Consider the following 18,446-nt stretch of genomic DNA (forward strand, 5'->3'; position numbering starts at 1 on the left):
TGCATGGACCAAACCCACATCCAGGGGTCAGCTACCCCACGTGCTGCTGCCAGGGCTCAGCACCACGGCTGGAAATAAGGCTCACAACAGCACTGCATTGTGGCCATTTCCTTATTCCTGTCTCCAAAATGCTTTGAGGTTAGCTCAGTGAGTTAGCAAGGATGAAACAAATCAATTGGTTTGTGCCAACTTCAGATTTGAATCGTGGTGGGGGTCAAGTAAATCTCAAAGAATTTTAGTAGGGGATTCCATAGGATGAAATTCCGGGAATCAAAAGTCAATTTTTAACATGCACAAGGAAGTAATTCCCCTCCTAAACACTCAAACATCACTTCTAAATATGGAAATGGATAACAGCAGTCTGCCCAAAGGTTTCCTGCAAGAAGTTTAGTTACAGCTAAGTAAAATTAAAAGGTTAGAAAGATAATTGCACCTTACCAGGAGGAGCATACAGCATGCTGGTGGAATTTTGCACTGGAAAAAAAAAAGAAGATAAGCAAGTTTGATGGCCCCAGGTTGGGCTGTGGAGGTCTGGGCAAGACCCAGTGAGGTGCCATGGGTCATGGCTGCATCTGGGCTTGGTAATCATCATTGCCATCCTCAAACTCCCTGTGCATGCCTTTTTGGAGCTGTTCAGCTCTGCAGATCCAAACCACAATCCCCTTTCTGGTTGCTCACAGGGACACCAGCAAAAACTGTACCCAAAATGAGATTTGGAAGTTTGCCGAGTGAACATTCGAGAAGGGCAGAGATGGAAGTTCTCCTCCTCTTTGTGGCTTTGCTGCAAGGTGAGTCACCAGGAAACTCCGCAGGCACAAAATGTTCCTGCTGGAGGTTTACTGCTCGCCATCACTACAGAGCAGGATGGCCAGGGCTGGTGGAGCCTTTGCCTCTGGCACCCTGCTTGGGACGGTAAGGCTCCCCATCCACATGGATATTCACGTCTGTACCTAATGCACTTCTTCCCTCCTTCCCCAAAGAGCCAGCCTCAAGCACCTTGTATGGGCCCAGGTTTTTGTCAGGCGCAGTTGGAGGGTCCATCACCCACCAGTGCTTCTACTCCATCACGCCTGCCAACAAGCATGACAGAAAGTTCTGGTGTAAAAGGAAGAGCGATGGGATTTGCTACACCATCATCTCCACCACCAACTTCATCTCAGAAGATCACGTGGGCCGAGTGGCCCTGGAGGATGTCCCTCAGAATGGCACCTTCATGGTGACAATGACACAGCTGAAGACAAGTGACACAGGGACCTACCGCTGTGGCATTGGCCCCACCAACAGCGACCTCCACGTCAGCCTGAACCTGACTGTGTCAGCAGGTACAGTGATGGGACAGGGAGAGGGTCAGGCCCCCTTTGCCACCCTTTTCTTTAGGCAGTCGTGGGCATAAAACCCACAGATGTGACTAAAGCACCCATGCAAAAGGAGGTGACACCCGCACATCTGTCCCTGCAGATGTGGGCACGCAGAGGCCAATTGAGCTGTTCCTTGGGGAGCTCCATGGCTCTGTCACCATCCCCTGCCCACCTGGGGACAGCCGGGGTGGCACCAGGAGGCTCTGGTGCAGAGTGGGGAAAAGCAGCTGCATCCTCATTGCTGACACCGATGGCTACGTGGGAAAGAGCTACGAGGGACGGATCTATATTACTCCCCAGGAGAGCTCTGGAGCATTCAAAGTGCTGATAAATGATTTAAGGCCAGAAGACATGGGGCTGTACAAGTGTGGGATGGGCAGCCCAGCTGACTGGGGCAGCTGGCAGATGGTAGCCCTGCAGGTGACCACAGGTAGGAGGGGACTCCGGGGGCTGCTGTGTCCCATGGGTTCATTGCAGCCATACCAAACATCATCATGAACTTCTCCTACCTGCAGTCCCTGCCCAGCCCCGGAGGGTGAAGTTTCTGCATGGCAGCGTGGGGGGCTCACTGTCCCTCAGGTGCCACCACGACCCTGCAGGCAGCTACACCAGCAAGTACCTGTGCAGGTGGCAGAAGGCCAGCTGCTCCCTGCTGGTGGACACCGATGGGTTTGTGCAGGAGTCCTACAAAGGGCGCATGTGGATCAGCAGCAGCATGCAGGACAGTGGGACCTACACTGTGATGATGAGCCACCTGCAAGAGGAGGATGCAGGGTGGTACTGGTGTGGGGCCAGGAGCGGGCATAGGGAGCACACGACCCCCATGAAACTGCTCATTGAGAAAGGTAGGCGATGGCTGGCTGGAAACACAATCCTTCTCCTTTTGTTAATCATTCTTCCCCTTATCCCTTCATGGACACCCCCTTCACATGTTTTCTTTTGTTCCGTGCATAAACGTAGTGGCATTATAGAAACATTTGAGCTTTCTGCAGAAATCTGGTTTGTTTGAAAATATCATTGATAATTCACGATGCAAAACGCCAGCACGTGACATCCTGAGTGCAACATGTGCAGCATGGAGATGTAACTCTGAAGGTTACCTTGCAGTTTTAGGAACCTCAGCATGCAAAAACACAGATGCAATTCACTCTTCAGCTATCAGAGACAGAAATAGTGAGGTTGAAGTAGGAACGTTGGCCAAGTATTGACGGATTTTCATTAGTATTCCCAAATTGCTTTCTATAATTGAAATGGTCGTATGATGTTGCATGTTTGTTTTTTTTTTTTCCATCAGCAGACTCAAAATGAGATATGCAAATCTTTGGAAATTCTGGAATGTTCTACAAAAAAAAAAAAAAAAAAAAAAGAAAGAATATTTAAGCATCCAAACCATTTTCTTTGCAGAAATCTTCACTTCACCAAACCCAGCAAGGCACAATTCTGTGAACCCCACTTTGCCGTTCAGGTCATCTTCCAACCATGTAGTGACACAGAGTAGCACCACATGGCCAACAGACACCACAGGACCAACAGACACCATGGGTCCAACAGACACCACTGGGCTGAGACTCACCACAATGTTGGCATACATCATGGGCACCAGAACTGAGGGCACCAGCCCCCATCCACCAGTTCTCCCCCCCAGCACCTTTGTGACCTCCCGCAGTGACACCTACAGCCAGAGGTAAGTTCATGGCCACCTTTCCCATAGCCACAACCTCGGGGCTTTGCTCCAACCTGCCCAGTTTCCCTGGGCTCTACACAGGCGACGCGCATGCTGCAGATTATGAACTCTGATAGAAGAAAGTAATTAGAAAAGCAGTAGGCAAGCATATCTCGTGTCCATCTGTGGTGTGGGTCTTTGAAATTGTCTTGAATTTTTGGTGTAGATCAGATGCCAGAGTCAATAGATGTGTTCCTTTCCTTTGGTTAGAATGGAGACAGGACATTAAGCAACAGCAGGCTTGAGCAATAATGCTGGTGAATCAGTAGCTGCCTCATACTTCACTGCACACCTCATCCCAGTCATTACAGGCAGCCTGTAGTGCACTGCAGTGTTTGGGTGCATTGCATAAGGACCTATCTTTGGACGAGGTTAAACACAAGGCCATGAGCTATTTTGGCCAGTAATTACTCCATGGCACTTCTCTGCAAAATTGCCACTCACCTGGTGATTTTAGCTCCTGTGCTTCCTGCTAAGCAGGACAGCTGCGAACTTTTGGACCCTTCCCCCATCTATGGCACCATCCAGCACCAGGTGATTTGCATAGCTGGCAGAGAAGCATCAGATACTGCAGTATCAGTTGTAACTGAAGAAAAACCACAAAGTCCACAAATCCATCCCGACATCTTGAGAAGCAACCCTGCTCACCTTAGAGCTTGCATAAAAAGCACCATGGCTCCAACCCCACTCTCACCACCTGCAGCCTTCTTCAAGTCAAAAAGAGCACATTGCTAACCTTAATTCACATATATATATGTATAAAGGGTTGGATTCTTCACTGTCTGCATGTCAAACTCTATTAGCACTCATGGCATTCTTCAAGGAGACAGCACATAGATGCCCCGCAACAGCATGAGAGCCTACAAGAGGTCACAGAGAGAGTCTGAACCTTGCTTGGGAGTTTGCGTGATGAAAATAGCTCTTTTTCTTTTTGGAGGGGATAAGTCAACGTGAAACATAAACCCAGCATGGTGGAGCAGAGGTAGCTGTAGAAATTACTTCCTCATAAGCCAAACTCCAGATCAAATGAATTCAACTCTGCTTGACTTTGTTGACTGTTCTCCTTTGAGTCAATCAGGCTATTTGCTATAAAATCCGCAGCCTGCATTCAGCTGCCCAGTAATTGACTCAAAATCCTGTTTAGTTTCGATGGTTCCTCTTTCCAGCTCATCGGGCGAATTCTCTCTGCTCTCCGTTGTGATACCAGCTCTGGTTTTGCTGATTTTCATCATTACCACTGTTCTTGTCCTTACCAAAATAAAGCTTCGTAAGGAGATGGGTAAGTTGGCCATAGAACACCTTTTGGGTTACAGTTGTTTCTTCTGGAAGGGCTTTGCTTGCATTCTTGGGGAGCAGCACATTGAACAAACAGCTTTACAGCTCCCCAGTGCTTGGAAACCTTAGCATAAAGGGCAAGGACACAGCTGTGCTCCGCAGGGACAAACCTGATTCAATGGGTGCACAACAGACCAAGGTGCTGGAGAAACTCTTGCCAACAGCAGGCAATCTCATGCTGTGTTGTCTCTAGGTAAAAGTTTAAGGCCATTACTCAGTGAGAAGAGTGGTGAATACTTGATCCAAATGTATTGTTCACAAGAATGAGGCTGGGATATAAGAGGCTAATCCAGTGTCATGCTCACAGATGTAAGTAGGCGTTGGAAGAACTTTTCCCTCCCCCACATTTGTTCAGGAGAAGAAGGAAGCACCCTGGGACAGACAGAAGCCGTGCTGGTGCGGACTGGGCTGAGTCCCACTGAAGGACAGGGGATGGAGGAACTCAGCAGCCCAGACAACACCATTGGATGCAAGGCAGAGTCAGGCAGACATTGGTGGGTGTTTTCTTGCTGCAAATGCCAGCTGCCTTAGTAGGAGAGTCACAAAACTAATTTTAAGGTGGCCTGTTGCTTAGCATTTAAAACATCTCTGCAAGACAAACATTGAGTTTGCGTTCCCGGAACTGCTGCCTTTATCCCTTACCAAGAGCCATTGAGCCATAATCTTCAAAATAATTTGATTAAATCCTATACAAGGCCTATAAATTTATGTTACTGTTGATTACAATTCTTGCTGACGCATTACGAACGCGTTATCGCTCTTCCTGCTTGCTCGTTCCAACAAAATCTGATTGCTTGCAACCTCTTGCAGTATTATACAGAAGCAATCCTTGATCAGTGTTGCAAGCATATCATTTTTTTTCTGCCCTACATGTGCAGGATGATACGTGCTCTCCTCGGAAGGTTCGGGCAGACCAGGTTGTATGTAAGTGTCCATTGTCGGGTAACATGAAATCGATGGGGCTGTCATGGGGGACTGGTAACCTACTGCTGTAGAAAACACCCATGGAGACATTTCCAAGTATACCCAAGCTGTGGAGATTCGTATTGGTGAAATATACCTCCCCATCACAAAAAATATCCAAATCACTGTTGCAGTGGTTCAAGAAGATTGGTGATGGCGTTTCCTGTTCCTGTCACAATGCACTTGGACCCGAGCTCCCTGATGCTATAAACAGCTGTTAATGTTCCAGAGGCAGACTGTTGCAAAGGGAAATTAGTTGTGACAGCTTTTGCCCTCTGGAACACACCAGTGGGTGGATGCTTACATCTTTCCTCCCAACTGAAACATCCACTGACTTTGATCAGAAGCAGAAAGCAAATCTACAGACATCTCCAAAAGCATTGGGATAACGTAGTGTAGCTATCAAAGAGCTGAGCATAAAACCAAACACTGATAAAATCACTTCTAGAACTGTTGTAAAGGTGCTACCATGTAACAGCTTATTTTTTTTCTTTTTTCACAGGAATCCTTCAGTGAAAAATATTCTTTCCAACATGAATGATGAAGACTTGAGGGAACCCAGGCAGAACCCCTCCTCTCAGAGCACGATGTACATAAGCTCAGAAGCTTCTTTACTGAAAGGCAAAATACAGCTATAACCTCAAAGCATGCAGCACTTCTTCCTTGCTCCCCATTCCACAGCCAAATGCCTTGTTGTGTGGCGTGTAGAGAACAAAATGAAGCAACTAGCCATGCTGTTCCTGTATGCGACCCTGACTGTCTCCTGTAGAGCAGAGCACCCCAATGGGGAGCTGGGTATGGAATGGAAGAATCCTCAGGGCTGCAGGTCTGACTCTTGGAAATCCTCATCCTTAGGGATTTGTTTTGCAAAGCACAAACCATGTCAGACTTCAGTTCAACACCAAAGATTTCAGCCCAGACTGGGTGCCATACTTCAGCCTAGAGGAAAAAAAAAGCAAAGCAAGGGTTATTTGTGTTCTGGAGATGCCAAAGTGCTTTGGCACCTGTGACTTGGCAAGACGACGCTTCCTTGTCTGTTAAAGCAAATATATTTGCGTAATTCCATCTTGTTCAGAGTCAAAGGATCGGTTTTACCAGAAACTGCAAGGGCAAAGACGGAGGTTTGGATAACGAAGCTGTAAGTCTGTCAGGAACTGCCTCTTGTCCAAGGTGCCCAAGTGGCTGCAGGCCCTCACCGGCTGCCTTCATCCAGGGTTCCTCTACCTACTGCGGTGCCACCATTTCCAGCTCCTTCCAAGCACATCTCTGTGCACGTGAGCAGCCAGACAGGAGGTGGGAAGGCAACATGCAGGCATCCAAAAAGGAAAGGCTCTCCTGAGAGCAGTAGGTGTACAAAAAGCAAACACACCTGTGTTTATCGTGGCCAAGCGCAAACCCCAGAGCCGCTGTCCTGCTCCAGCTCCTCAGCTTTTCCTATGAGCGGGTGAGAAAGTCTTCCTGTGGCCCCGAATAAAACAAAATCATTGCCTTAATTAGAATAAAGGAAAGCAAGTTAATGACTCATCCCACACAAACAATTCAGTTGTCTCTGATTTTAGGCTTTCATACAGTTCCATTTCCAACAACCCCACTCTTCAGAATGAACTCCTGCTTGGGACCCTCAATGTTCCACAGCAGGGGACCAGAGCAGCAAGGCTGAACACAACAGCAAAGCACCCACACATATTTCCTCTTAAAGAGCGTGCAGAGCTCTTGCCTTACGCAGACAAGGCCAAGCCTTACTCTCCCCAGGAGGCGGTAGAGACAGAGGGTGGGGATGTGGCAGACTTCCATAGCAAGGCCAACTTGTCCTACCTGGAAAGCCAACATGCCTGGGTCTGCTTTAAGATACTGGTTCCCAAAAGATGGAAAACCAGTGACAAGGATGTTTTTGCCCAGATTTGCCCTATCAAACACTTCTTCTGTTGGTTGAGGATGTCACAACTTGGGAAACCAGGTGAGCCCTGCACATTGGAGTTCTCCATTGGGTGCAGAGCCAAAGAAAGAGGGACAGGGAGAGGACCCCAGCACGCTCCACACAAAGCAGACCCATGAGTTGGCATCAAGCTGAATCCCTTCCCAAAGCCAGCAGAGGTGCCAGGGCAGCACCCTGAGCCAGAGCCCACCCTTGGTTGCATAACAGCAGGGTGCAATCGGGAGGCTGCACCCAGAGCCAAGTGCCAACAGAGCCAGGAGGAACATTGGCTGCCCTGCTCCCACGTGGCTCAGGGCTCACTTGGGCTTGGATGCTGTTCCCTTAAGGCACAACAGGTGGAAATGCAGGGCTAGAAGTATGAGTATTTAAAACTGGCTGGCACTGCCCGAGCCTGGTGTCCTGGAAGGAAACAGGACAGACACACACTCACACAAGGAGGTCCTGGGGTCAACCACGAAGCCAGGAGCGGTGAAGCAAAGAGAAAGCAAGAAGTACAAAAAGGTCTGCAGAAGTAACCTGACGTGTAAGTAATGCTTCTTCGTTGTCTTCTCACGCATTCACCTCAAATTAGCAGCTTTGCACAGCCATGCATGGGCGTGCAGGTCTTGCTGGTGAAGAGATGCTGTCTTACTTTAAAAGAACATCAGAAGTGCAGAATCAAGCTCATAATATTATCTTCCTTCTCCGTGGTAGACTTTTAATTTTCCATTTCTGAAAATAAGTTTAATTATCGTTACGGTATCTGCACTGATAGGAAATAATTGTTAGTAAATACTACTGTGGTCATTACAGCCTTTTGAATGGCAGCACGGAGGCAGTCATAAGGATACGGATTTGGGAATGCGCCACAGCAAAGGCTGGGTTTCTGCACGCTTAAATGCTTACCATGCAAAGTCCTTTTGGACTTTTAATGCCTTTGCATAGAGAAATTATGCTTGCCAATAGCAGCCACACCGTGGCCACAGACAGGTGCACAGGTGCTCTCCACTCATCCAGCTCTCACAGCACAGCACCACTGCAGTGCTTTTGGATTATAAGCTCCAGGAATATTCAGTTTTAAACTAGAAGAGCAGTTTGTAGTCTCGGTTTCACTTTCCAGTCTATGAGACTAGAAATGGAAACAAGAAATAAGTGAACCATTCATATCCCATCTGAAAAGCATCAAGTTAGTATGGGGGGACATCTAACAGCTTAAAGGAGCATCCAATCAGGTCATCATCAGCACCACCTCAGGAGAAACTTCAATCATTACCATGCGGATCATCTGGGCATTCTTTTTCATTTGCCATCCAAAATATAGTGCTCATCTCGAAGTTCTACCTGGAGCAAAAGGGATTCTTAGCTAGGGATGCAATAAGTACTGCAGGAATTCCTGAAGGCTGTTGATTTTGTTGATAATCTCCAGCAGGATCTGCCTAGCTGCCTCTGCTCACTGTATCACAAAATCAGCACGCCCCGTTTAACCTCTGCATATTGTAAAGCAGGCATCAGTTTGGAACACGAAGGATTTATTTTTGGTATGCGTTCGGGTCAGGCTGATCTTTTAACAAGTCCGTTGCTCACTCACCTCCACCAAGTGCAATGAAATGCTCTATCCATGGGGATGGGTGGCTTTTCCCCATTAGCAACACTCACAAAGCAGCCATCAACGCAGTCATTGTGATGGGTCCCATGAGGATGTAGAGAGTTTTGGTGCTGGGCAGCAGGACAGCTGTGTCTGTGCTTTGCTTCCAGGCACCAAGAATCGCCCCCAGCATCCATGTCTGCATTCCTCCTCAATGCAACCCCAACTGTTCTGCTCAGCATCACACCCACAACAGCTTGCATCCACGCAGCTCACCCCCAGTATAAGTGGGTCTGATTTTAAAGGATTTGAGGGAGAAAAAAAATATATACATTACTCCATTCTGGATGTTGTTTCTTAATTATGGGAATAACAGCAACTGCTATGCAAAGCAGAACTGTCGTAGGAACCAGCTCTTTGTGTTCCATTGATCCCAATGCATGTCCTTGACACTGGTCATTGTTAAGAGCAATAGTTAATGGCTAATAGATTACGTGCTATTGATCCCTTGCAAGCTGCACCATCTGAGTACAGTGGTTTCTCAGGTGAGAAACTTGCAGTTGAGTCAGCAGAATTTGGGAACTGAATTCTGCTTTTTTCATACCTACTCAGAGCAGCTCCTTGCGCTTGCATAAATTGTTTCAAGCCCTGATCTCTTTTGTATCAGCATGAATCTGAGGAGATTCCTCTCCAAAGTCCAGGTCGACCCATCTTAGGGGAGGAGGGCTCACGCAGCAGCATGCAGAGCCCACCTGGCAGCTCTGCTGCTTGCTGCTGCACAGTTCTGTGCCGCTCAGCTTTGAAATACGTGATGTGGAGGCAGGGAAGAGGAAGGAGCCAACAGTTCTGGTGTTGCAAGATTAAAGTTGATTCTACTTCAGAAAAACAAGATTTGAGCTTATTAAAAAAAAAAAAAAAAAGGAAGAAATGAGAATAAACCCAGCCCACAGCTGGTGCTGATCCAGAGAACCTCTTCTGCAGAATCAGGGATTGGTGACAGGAGGGGGCACAGCCTCTTGACCACAGGAGAAACTTTCCAACAGTGGCTGCTTCTCTGCTGATCCCACGCTGCAAATGGGCAAGAACTAGGAAGGACATCCCTTGTCCTTTTTCCTCCCTTTAGCCATCAAAATGTTTTAAAGTAAGCACCAGAATTTGGCCTGAAACGTCCAAACTGCCAGCTTAGCTGTTCCCATCTGCAACTTCTTTGCCCTGTGCTGCAGAGCAGCTTCAGAGTCACTTCCCACTGGGAATGACTGAGCTCCCTCTCCTTTTCTCCTGGCCATCTCATAGAATCACCTCCCATACAACCTCAAACTGAGGGTTTTAACACATCAGGTTTTTAAGTCAGCACATGCAAAGCATTGGGCTCAGCAGCCCAAGCAACGAGTGCTGCTCCTGCATGAACCAAGGCAACCAACCCAGCCATGTGCAGGCTCCCATCAGCCTGCATGGTGCAGTCATGGGTGGCAGCCCAGTTCCCAGCACCTATCAGTCAGTAGGGACACCATGGTCTCACACTCAGTCTTTCCTGCTCCAAGGGCACCAGGAACCCAGCGCAGACGCACAGAGCAGTGCAGCAGGAGCGGAGTCCAGCTGCCACTTGAGCCCAGTAGAACAGCTCAGGGCTGAGAGCAGCCATGTCACACAGCCCCATGCAAAGGGTGGAGGCATCCATGAAATCCACGGCAACCCCTCCTGCATGAGGTGACCCAATTTGGCTTCTGCTGGAAGCTACAGGGAGCTCACAAGCCTCGTGCTTCATGCCAGACCTCACAAGGATGCGAGGGCTCTCTCAGAACCAACCATGGGAGTAGTATTAATGCAGATTGCACGCACAGCCACTTACTTGCATTCCCATTCAGCTCAGCAGCACTTTCTCTTAGCTGTGATCTGAGATTTAATCCTGTTCTCTGACTGAAGACAGCAAATCTAGTCCTCCGAAAGCACAAAGGAACCCGAGCTGTGTTATCAGCAGGCTCAGAGTGATTCTCCCCCAGCATCTCAAACTGTGATTGCTTCATGCAGAGCACCCAACTGTGCACATCCACGCACTGGGTAGCATCTCTGGGCACTCAGAGCACCAAAGGAGGTTTCCATGCAGCCTGCTCAGTGGGTCAGCCCAGACTTTATGTAACATGTGGCTGCGCCTCATTTGGGGCATGGGATGGGATCTGCATCCATTCATTCAGTGTAGTGATGCAAGGTGTTAGCATCAGAGCAGGAGCAGAGGCAGTGCAGAGCCACAGATGTGTGCAGTGCTTCATGCAAACTGCTATCCTCAGGTAGGCACAACCACATCCATGTGGCCTCAAAGATGCAAAACCTTTCTGCTCTTACATGTGCAGACTCTGGCACATCTTTCTGGGCACAGCTGTAGCCTCATTTCTAAACAGACCTCCATAACCCCTCACTGCCTGGCAGCCAATTGCTTCGGGAAGGAATTAGACCAACACAAACCGTGCCAAGAAGGGAGAAAAGCTGACCCAAGACCTTCCTTGTCTCGCCCTGCAGTGAGTGTGGGAGGGCAGCAGGGAAGCAGCAGCCACAGGAGCCCTGTGGGTCTGTGTTGTGCCGCACTGTTTGCTTTCCACATGGCATGGTTTGTTTGCCCTGCTGGCTGCCTGTGTGATATGTATGAAGAAGCATTTTTCATGCTCAGTGGGTTAATTATTAGCCACAGACAAGTGGACACTGAGCAATTAAAAGTCCCAATACAAGGAAGAAAGCATAACAGAGCGCCTTTCATCTTCACACGGAAGCAAAGGCATTTTTCTTCTACAGGGAATTACCCCTAATAAAACAAACCCTATCACCTGATGCCCAGAAATCAAATTCCTGTGACTGTTTATAAAAGCTTTGCTTGGCATCCATCATCTTCACTATAGCTTGCAATAATTAATGGGTAGATCAACAGTTTGGAAATGCATCTGCTCACCATGGAGAATCCTACAGCAAACTCACAATGCAAATTAAAAGCTTTGGCTTTCCCTGGGCCATCCCTGATATCAGAACAGGGATAAGCCATAAATATTCATCCTGTGGGCACATTTCAGGGAATGAGCAGCTTGGTTTGGTGCTTCCCAAAGCCTTCATTTTGAGTCTTGCCAGGGCTACACAGCTCTGCTTCTCCACAGGGTTTAAATCTCTGCACCTCACCAACTTTGTCAGCAGCCAAGGGGAGAAAAGGCCCAACTCTATCACATTCCTGAAGCGAACAGGGAAGCAAAGATCAGAAATTAAATACGGGCTTCAGACAGGAACTGCTCTACACAAGCAGGTTTTCCCAAGGACCGGTTTTGGCACCTGGGCTCAGAAGGGAACAAACCCTTCTTTCACTGCATGGACAACAAACCATCACAAGTGCCATTATCTCCTAGCAAGGGTCATGAGAGCAGCCCAGCTCTGGGCACCCTGAATTCCAGCCCTGCTGGGGCTCAGCAGCTTTTGGGCCATCTGTGAACTTCAGTCTTCCAAGGGGCTTTTCTGCTGTAACAAGTGATACCAAATGTCACTTCTGACTCTGGATCAACCCCAATTTGGCCGAAATCACTCTTTGTGCTGTGCACGTTGACACTGCTGCCTGCCCAAGAGACAGCCACAGTCAGCCTGCAAGCCTGGCATTAACTGGCTTATGGTAAAAACAACTCCTGCTGTTTGATGTGGTTGAGGTGTTAGATGCACAAGTAGTCACAATGCCATGTAGCAAAACAGGCAATGACAGATATCAGCTCCCCATTTCCTATTACATTGCTTGACAAGTGATTAAATGCTGTATTTCTCTCTAACAGCCACAATGCTCTTATCATCCAGGCAGAGACATTATCAGGTGACTTAACCATTAATCATTTTTGCAAGTGCTATTATTCACTGATTTCCATGCCTTTTCCAGGGAATGCAAGAAGAATGATTTTGCTGGCATTCATCCTCCTGCTCTCCTTCCTCCCAGCTGAATCTGCAAAAAGCAGATATCCTCCCAAAGCAAGTAAGTGTAACCCACCCGGAACACAGCGGTTTTGCAGGCAGCATTAAACCAGATGATGCACTCCTAAGGGAGACAGAAGGGTTTGGGGTCCCCATTCACACCCAGCACTGCCATGGGACTTTTCAGAGCACGCCAGGACATGCAGCCCTTTGCACAGCCATGGTTGCACGGTGCATGGCATGCACACCCAATGGGTTTTCTTCTTGCAGGCTTACACCCGGTGTTCGGACCGCAGCAGGTGTACGGCCTGATCGATGGCTCCGTTACCATCAAGTGCTTCTACCCTCCCTCAACGGTGAACAGACACGATAGGAAGTACTGGTGCAAGGAATCCTCCAGGAGCTGCCTGACTGTGATATCCACCAGTGGATACACAGCACGGAGCTACCAGAACAGAGTCACCATCACCGACTTCCCGGAGCTGGGCATCATGCTGGTCAACGTCTCACAGCTGGCCCTGACAGACCAAGGCACCTACCAGTGTGGCATTGGGCTCAATGGCAAGGGGCTCTCCAACAAGGTCAGACTGGATGTTTCTGAAGGTAATCGCAGCCTTTTCTTTCACATTTTCTTCCCCTTTCTGATAGAGCTCCGTGGGATGTCTGCCCAAGAAGAGCATCCAAGAGCTCAGGGTGTTCCATGCTTCCAGGGTCTTTTTCCCCACTAATGTTCTTACAGAACAGATTTTCCTCTGACCAAAAATCCGGCATAGAAATCAGATATAAAACTCAATGCAGCAAACCTTGCTGGGAAAGCACTGATTTCTCAGCCACTGAAATACAGGGAGAGGTGCTCCCAGCAGGACTGCCTATCACCCAGCTTCCAATAGGGAACACACTGACTGCTCTCTGATTGCACAGGTCCAGACGTACCCGAGGAAGCTGAGCTCTACTACGTGAAGCTGCAGGGCTCTGTGAACATGCCCTGTGACTTCGGGGCAGATTATGCCAGCACAAGGAAGTTTTTGTGCAAGATGGAGAAGAGCGGCTGCCGCAACATCGTTGACACTTATGGGGAAGTAGATTCGGAATTCCAAGGGAGAGTCCTGCTGAGCAATGATAACACGGAAGGAGCATTCAGCATCATGATAACCCAGGTGGCCTGGGAAGATGCTGGCCTGTACCTGTGTGGGGTTGGCTCCTATGGAGAGTATGGAAAAACAAAGGAGCTGAACGTGCACGTCTATGAGGGTGAGTGAGCTGTTCCCAATGCTTTGTTTCCCTTTGTCTCTGCTTTTCTTTAGAAGCACCACTAACAATCTCACTCAATGAGAACTTTAAGACCACCCTTCATCTAGCAGAGGGGTCAAAACTAAAAAAAGGCCAATGCACAAGGACAACAACCATCAGAGGATCTGGGAAAGGCCTGGCAGATCCATCGGGGTCAATTTTGGCAGTGCCAGAATGGTCCTCTCACATCTGCACCTGAGCACCACCTGGCTGTACTTGAGCTTTGCCACATGGCACAAGGTAAGCAGGTCAGGCCGCTCATCTTATTTTCATCTCCAGGGGTAAACACTCCACAAGAAAAGGACATCATATTTGGAGTAAATGGAAGTTCAGTAACTATCGATTGCCGCTACGACCCGGCCAAGAATTACACGCTGAAGTATTTGTGCAAATGGAGAAAAACAGGCTGTCACTGGATCATAACTAACAATGGCCTCCAGTCGATCTCATTTGAAGGACGAGTGGCCATGTTTGACAACCCAGAGAATGGCACATTCAGCATCATCCTGAACCAGCTGAGCAGCAGCGATGAGGGCTTCTATTGGTGCATGACAGATGATCACGGGGAGAGGAAAACATCCAGGGAGCTGAAGATCATAGAAGGTATGAACCCATATGCAGTTCCCTTTCATACAAAACAAGACAACCTACCAAGCTTCACAGAATCATTAAGGTTGGAAAAAACCTCAAAGGTCATCGTGTCCAACTGCCACAATAGAGCAGATCTCACTTTTTGGGAAGAGATGTGAGTAATGGTTCTGAAATTCTGTCACTAGGCAAAGCTTTGTGACAGTTCCCCCATGCTCCTCTAGTTTTAGAATGGAAATGTAAGGTTTTGGCCATAGGGGGAAGTGTTTGCACAAAGGACTCATCCCAAATATTACAAAAACCAGCTTTCACCTGATTTCGATGTGGGATCCCCACCATTATTTTAGTAATGTAAAGGAACACTTTCTCCCAAGGTCACACCTCCTGGTTCACCACCTCCAGCAGCCCCACACCTATTGGGTACCAATCACTGCTAACCCACTAACTGCAGCTTCACATTCTGTTTGCCCTCACAGGAGTGCCTGGATTAACAGGAAAGGAGGAAGTGCAGGCAGAAGTGGGCTCACGGGTGGACTTGACGTGTTCCTACTCATGCAAATACTACTCCTATGAGAAGTATTGGTGCAAGTGGAGCAGAGATGGCTGCACCCCACTGACTGCTTCTGACCAAAGCCAACCAGGGCTGGATGTCAGCTGTGACACTGCCAACAAAACACTCATCCTGAGCCTCGACTCTGTGGCCGTGGAGGACCAGGGGTGGTATTGGTGTGGGGTGAGACGCCATGGCCACTATGGGGAGACCATGGCAGTGTCCCTGCAGGTGGATGGAGGTGAGCCCCAGGGAACGAAGCTCGGGGGGTGGAGCATCGGCTGGGAAGAGTCCTCTCCTTGTCCACTAGGTTGCAGCACCTCAAAACAGAAATACTCCCAAATGTGGGCTCTCCCAGATCGGCTGTCTTGGTTTCCATTCACAAAATCCTTCCAGTCCCACAGTCACTTCTTCCCTCACCATTTTCAACCCCATCTTCACTAATAGTTGCTCTCACAAGTCATAGCATTGCTTGAAATGATGCAGCCTCCAACATCAGTCACACAAAGGGTTGTGTGTAGCTCCCATTCATCATTACAGATGGGAAAGCGCTGGGAGGGAGAAAGGAAGAGCTGTCCCCAGTTCTCTATGAGCAAGCAAGGGGCTCAGCATCAGCTTTAGGCAATATTTTAGGATGCTCAAATCTCACCACCCTTCTTACCTCCACCATGCAGGCAAAGCTGCCGAGATCAGCCCGGAGCTCCTGGATCTGGAAGCCAGCAATACTGCTGCTCCTGGTGAGGCTGTTCTGCAGGGCAGAGCCAACAACGATGCTGGGGTGCAAAGGGCAGCCACCTCAGAAAGGTCAGTCCTTCCCCAGCCTCTCTCATGTATTAGTTTTGCAAAGTTAACTTCTTGTTGACAGGCTGCTTGCACACTCTGCACATAGTTTAGCAATGAAGAAAATGTTTTTCTCCAAAGAAATAAGCTCAGAGCAACAGAAGGAGCAAAAAGTCACAGCTAAAAGCTTGGAATTACTCTCTAGATAAGTGTAAACACAGTCTCAGAAGGAAACAATTGGAAATTCCAGGTACAGAAAAGTCAATTTTAAGCATTTCTGTCAAGATCAGAGAGCCTTCCTTCACACATCTATTACTCAACTGCTACTGCAGCTTCTTGGGCAGTACCTCCATCCAACACCTTCACTTATCCTCCTGTGATGTGCTCAGATCAGATCATTAGTTAGATTACATCACACTCACTGAGATCTACCATCTTACATAGACATTCAGACGGATGGAAATCTATGTAGCTTGTACAGTCCAGAATGATTCTGTAAGAAAATGCTCTGCACAACTCAGTGCTCCACCTTCCTCTCTTCCAGCTCTGAGCAAAGCTCTGGCTCCACCACTCTTGCTTTAATCCTGGGCCCCATTGGTGCAGTTCTCCTGGTCCTTGCTATAGCTTTTGCCGTCTTTAAATATCGCCAGATCAGGCGATCAGGTGAGTCCCTGCCCTGTGTAAGCCCTCAAGTGTCACTAGTATTAAGATGAAGGCAGCCTGCTTGCAGTGTGTCAGCTGTAGTTGCTCCTAGTACCACTGTGAATGCTTCTCCTGCACAGATCTGGTGTCGGTGGGCAGCTACAGGACCAACATCAGCATGTCAGACTTTGAGAACGCAAGGGAGTACGGAGCAAACGACAACATGTGCATGAAGCAGAGCCAGGAGACCCAGCTGGGAGGGGATGGTACGGCACTGCTCAGAACCCCAAGCTTTGGAGAAAGCAGCAAGGGCTTGTAGAAGCCCAGCAGCTGCTGAGACATCACACTCTAACATCTGCCTTTCTGTCTGTGCAGAATTTGTCACCACCACAGCCAACATTGAAAGCACCGCTGAGACAAAGAAGGCAAAACGGGTAAGAGGAGGTGGGAGAGAGCACACTGACCTGCAGCCCCAATGCAGCCCTGCAGCATCACCAAAACAGCTGCCCCAGCCCCTGGGCCCTATTTGTAGCCAGCTGCCTCCATCATGGCTGAGTCTCCCACCTGCAGCAGATCAGCCACCGGGGGGCTGTAACCCCTTCAAGCCCACATACCCCAAGCCCAGCCCTGCCCTGGGTGAGCCTGTGCTGCCAGTGTGGTACCAACACACAGCACGAGCTCAGAGCAACTCTTTTTAACCCTCAACCACGGGTTAGCTGTAGTTGCGAGTGCCAAGAGTTGAACCAGATCTCTGCTGAGGTCCTCCTCAAAGCCAGGAGCCCCAGATTTCTACCTAAATAGCTTCTGCAACTATTTCCTGCCTCGAGAACCCACAAGCTCATGCAATATTTGTGCACCAAGCCAAAAGACAAGCGATGCTTTTCCACATATACCCCCTCCCCACCACTGACCATCACCCCTCACCATGTCCTCCATCCTCCCTCCTGCAGGGCTCCAAGGAGGATGCTGACCTCGCCTACTCGGCCTCACTCCTCACCCCCAGCAGTGTCACCCAGAGCTCCGTGGGGGACAGCACAGCCCCGGCTGAGGCCCCCCCTCTGTGGGGTGGTTCGGTGTGAGGGCGAGGGATGGGGACATGCACTGGGGGCAGGCTCTGCTATGGGGCTCACTGCTAGAGCTCAGCCTGCTGCGCTGCTTGCTGCTGCCCCCATTTGCTATTGCTTGATTTTCCGTCTTTAAATTCAGCTTGGAGCAGAGATTCAGCCAGAATCATAAAGGCTGAGCCCCAGCATCACCAGCGTAGCCAGGGCCCTCTTCGACGCTCCCAAAGACTACAAGAAATGTATTTTTAAATCTTTTTTTTATAATCTCTTTTTTTTTTTTTTTTTTTTTTTTTTTTTTTTTCCCCTGGAAATCTCTTTAGGGCAATGCCTTTTGCTTTTGATTTCCCTCTGCTCTCCTGGTCATAGGGCAGCAGCTGCAGACCAGGAGTGCCTGGGGTTGTTCATGTCCAATAAAGATACAAGCAGCTTTCAGCAGACCAGACGGGCTCTCAGTCTGTGGCAGAGCAAGGGGAAAGCACAGAATGGTGTTAATTAATATGACAACCCATTTAACTGATTAAGCAATAGGCACCAGCGGTCAGCCTCTCTGGCTGGTTTTGTGCTTGTCCAGGCAGAAGCAATGATGACTGTAATTAAAACAGTGTTGTCTCCTGGTCTTATCCTCGAGAGTGGGTTATTCAACAGAGAAAAGCAATTTATTTGTGCATGGCCACGCTGCTGCCTGTAGGTCAGATCCTGGTGAAGAGGGCCAAACACCCCGCAGATAAA

General features: G+C 48.7%; 2 protein-coding genes across 4 annotated transcripts; both read left to right on the forward strand.

Annotated features, from left to right (window-relative positions):
* Window positions 1-439: 439 nt before the first annotated feature.
* Window positions 440-6,908, forward strand: LOC122187054 (polymeric immunoglobulin receptor-like). 3 transcript variants are annotated; one of them, XM_042884251.1, is made up of 7 exons: window positions 440-788; window positions 981-1,322; window positions 2,763-3,042; window positions 4,248-4,360; window positions 4,724-4,910; window positions 5,295-5,340; window positions 5,882-6,908. In XM_042884251.1, the coding sequence occupies exons 1-7, from the start codon at window positions 506-508 to the stop codon at window positions 5,918-5,920; spliced, it is 1,290 nt and encodes a 429-aa protein (XP_042740185.1). In that variant the 5' UTR covers window positions 440-505; the 3' UTR covers window positions 5,921-6,908. The 3 variants fall into 3 exon arrangements, with proteins under 3 accessions (XP_042740185.1, XP_042740186.1, XP_042740188.1); XM_042884252.1 differs by having other exon boundaries at window positions 4,772-4,910; XM_042884254.1 differs by lacking the exons at window positions 2,763-3,042; window positions 4,248-4,360; window positions 4,724-4,910; window positions 5,295-5,340; window positions 5,882-6,908 and adding an exon at window positions 1,459-1,901.
* Window positions 6,909-7,595: 687 nt separating this feature from the next.
* Window positions 7,596-18,154, forward strand: PIGR (polymeric immunoglobulin receptor). The gene is made up of 11 exons (XM_042884250.1): window positions 7,596-7,838; window positions 12,772-12,864; window positions 13,074-13,406; window positions 13,725-14,054; window positions 14,373-14,696; window positions 15,158-15,472; window positions 15,906-16,035; window positions 16,556-16,674; window positions 16,794-16,919; window positions 17,029-17,087; window positions 17,604-18,154. Exons 2-11 carry the CDS (start codon window positions 12,786-12,788, stop codon window positions 17,730-17,732), a joined length of 1,944 nt encoding a protein of 647 aa, XP_042740184.1. The 5' UTR covers window positions 7,596-7,838; window positions 12,772-12,785; the 3' UTR covers window positions 17,733-18,154.
* The last annotated feature ends 292 nt before the right edge of the window (window positions 18,155-18,446 follow it).

This window comes from Lagopus leucura, unplaced genomic scaffold (genome assembly GCF_019238085.1).
Source record: "Lagopus leucura isolate 7727_CA_CO unplaced genomic scaffold, USGS_WTPT01 Super-Scaffold_100043, whole genome shotgun sequence".
NCBI classification, from domain to species: Eukaryota; Metazoa; Chordata; class Aves; order Galliformes; family Phasianidae; genus Lagopus; species Lagopus leucura.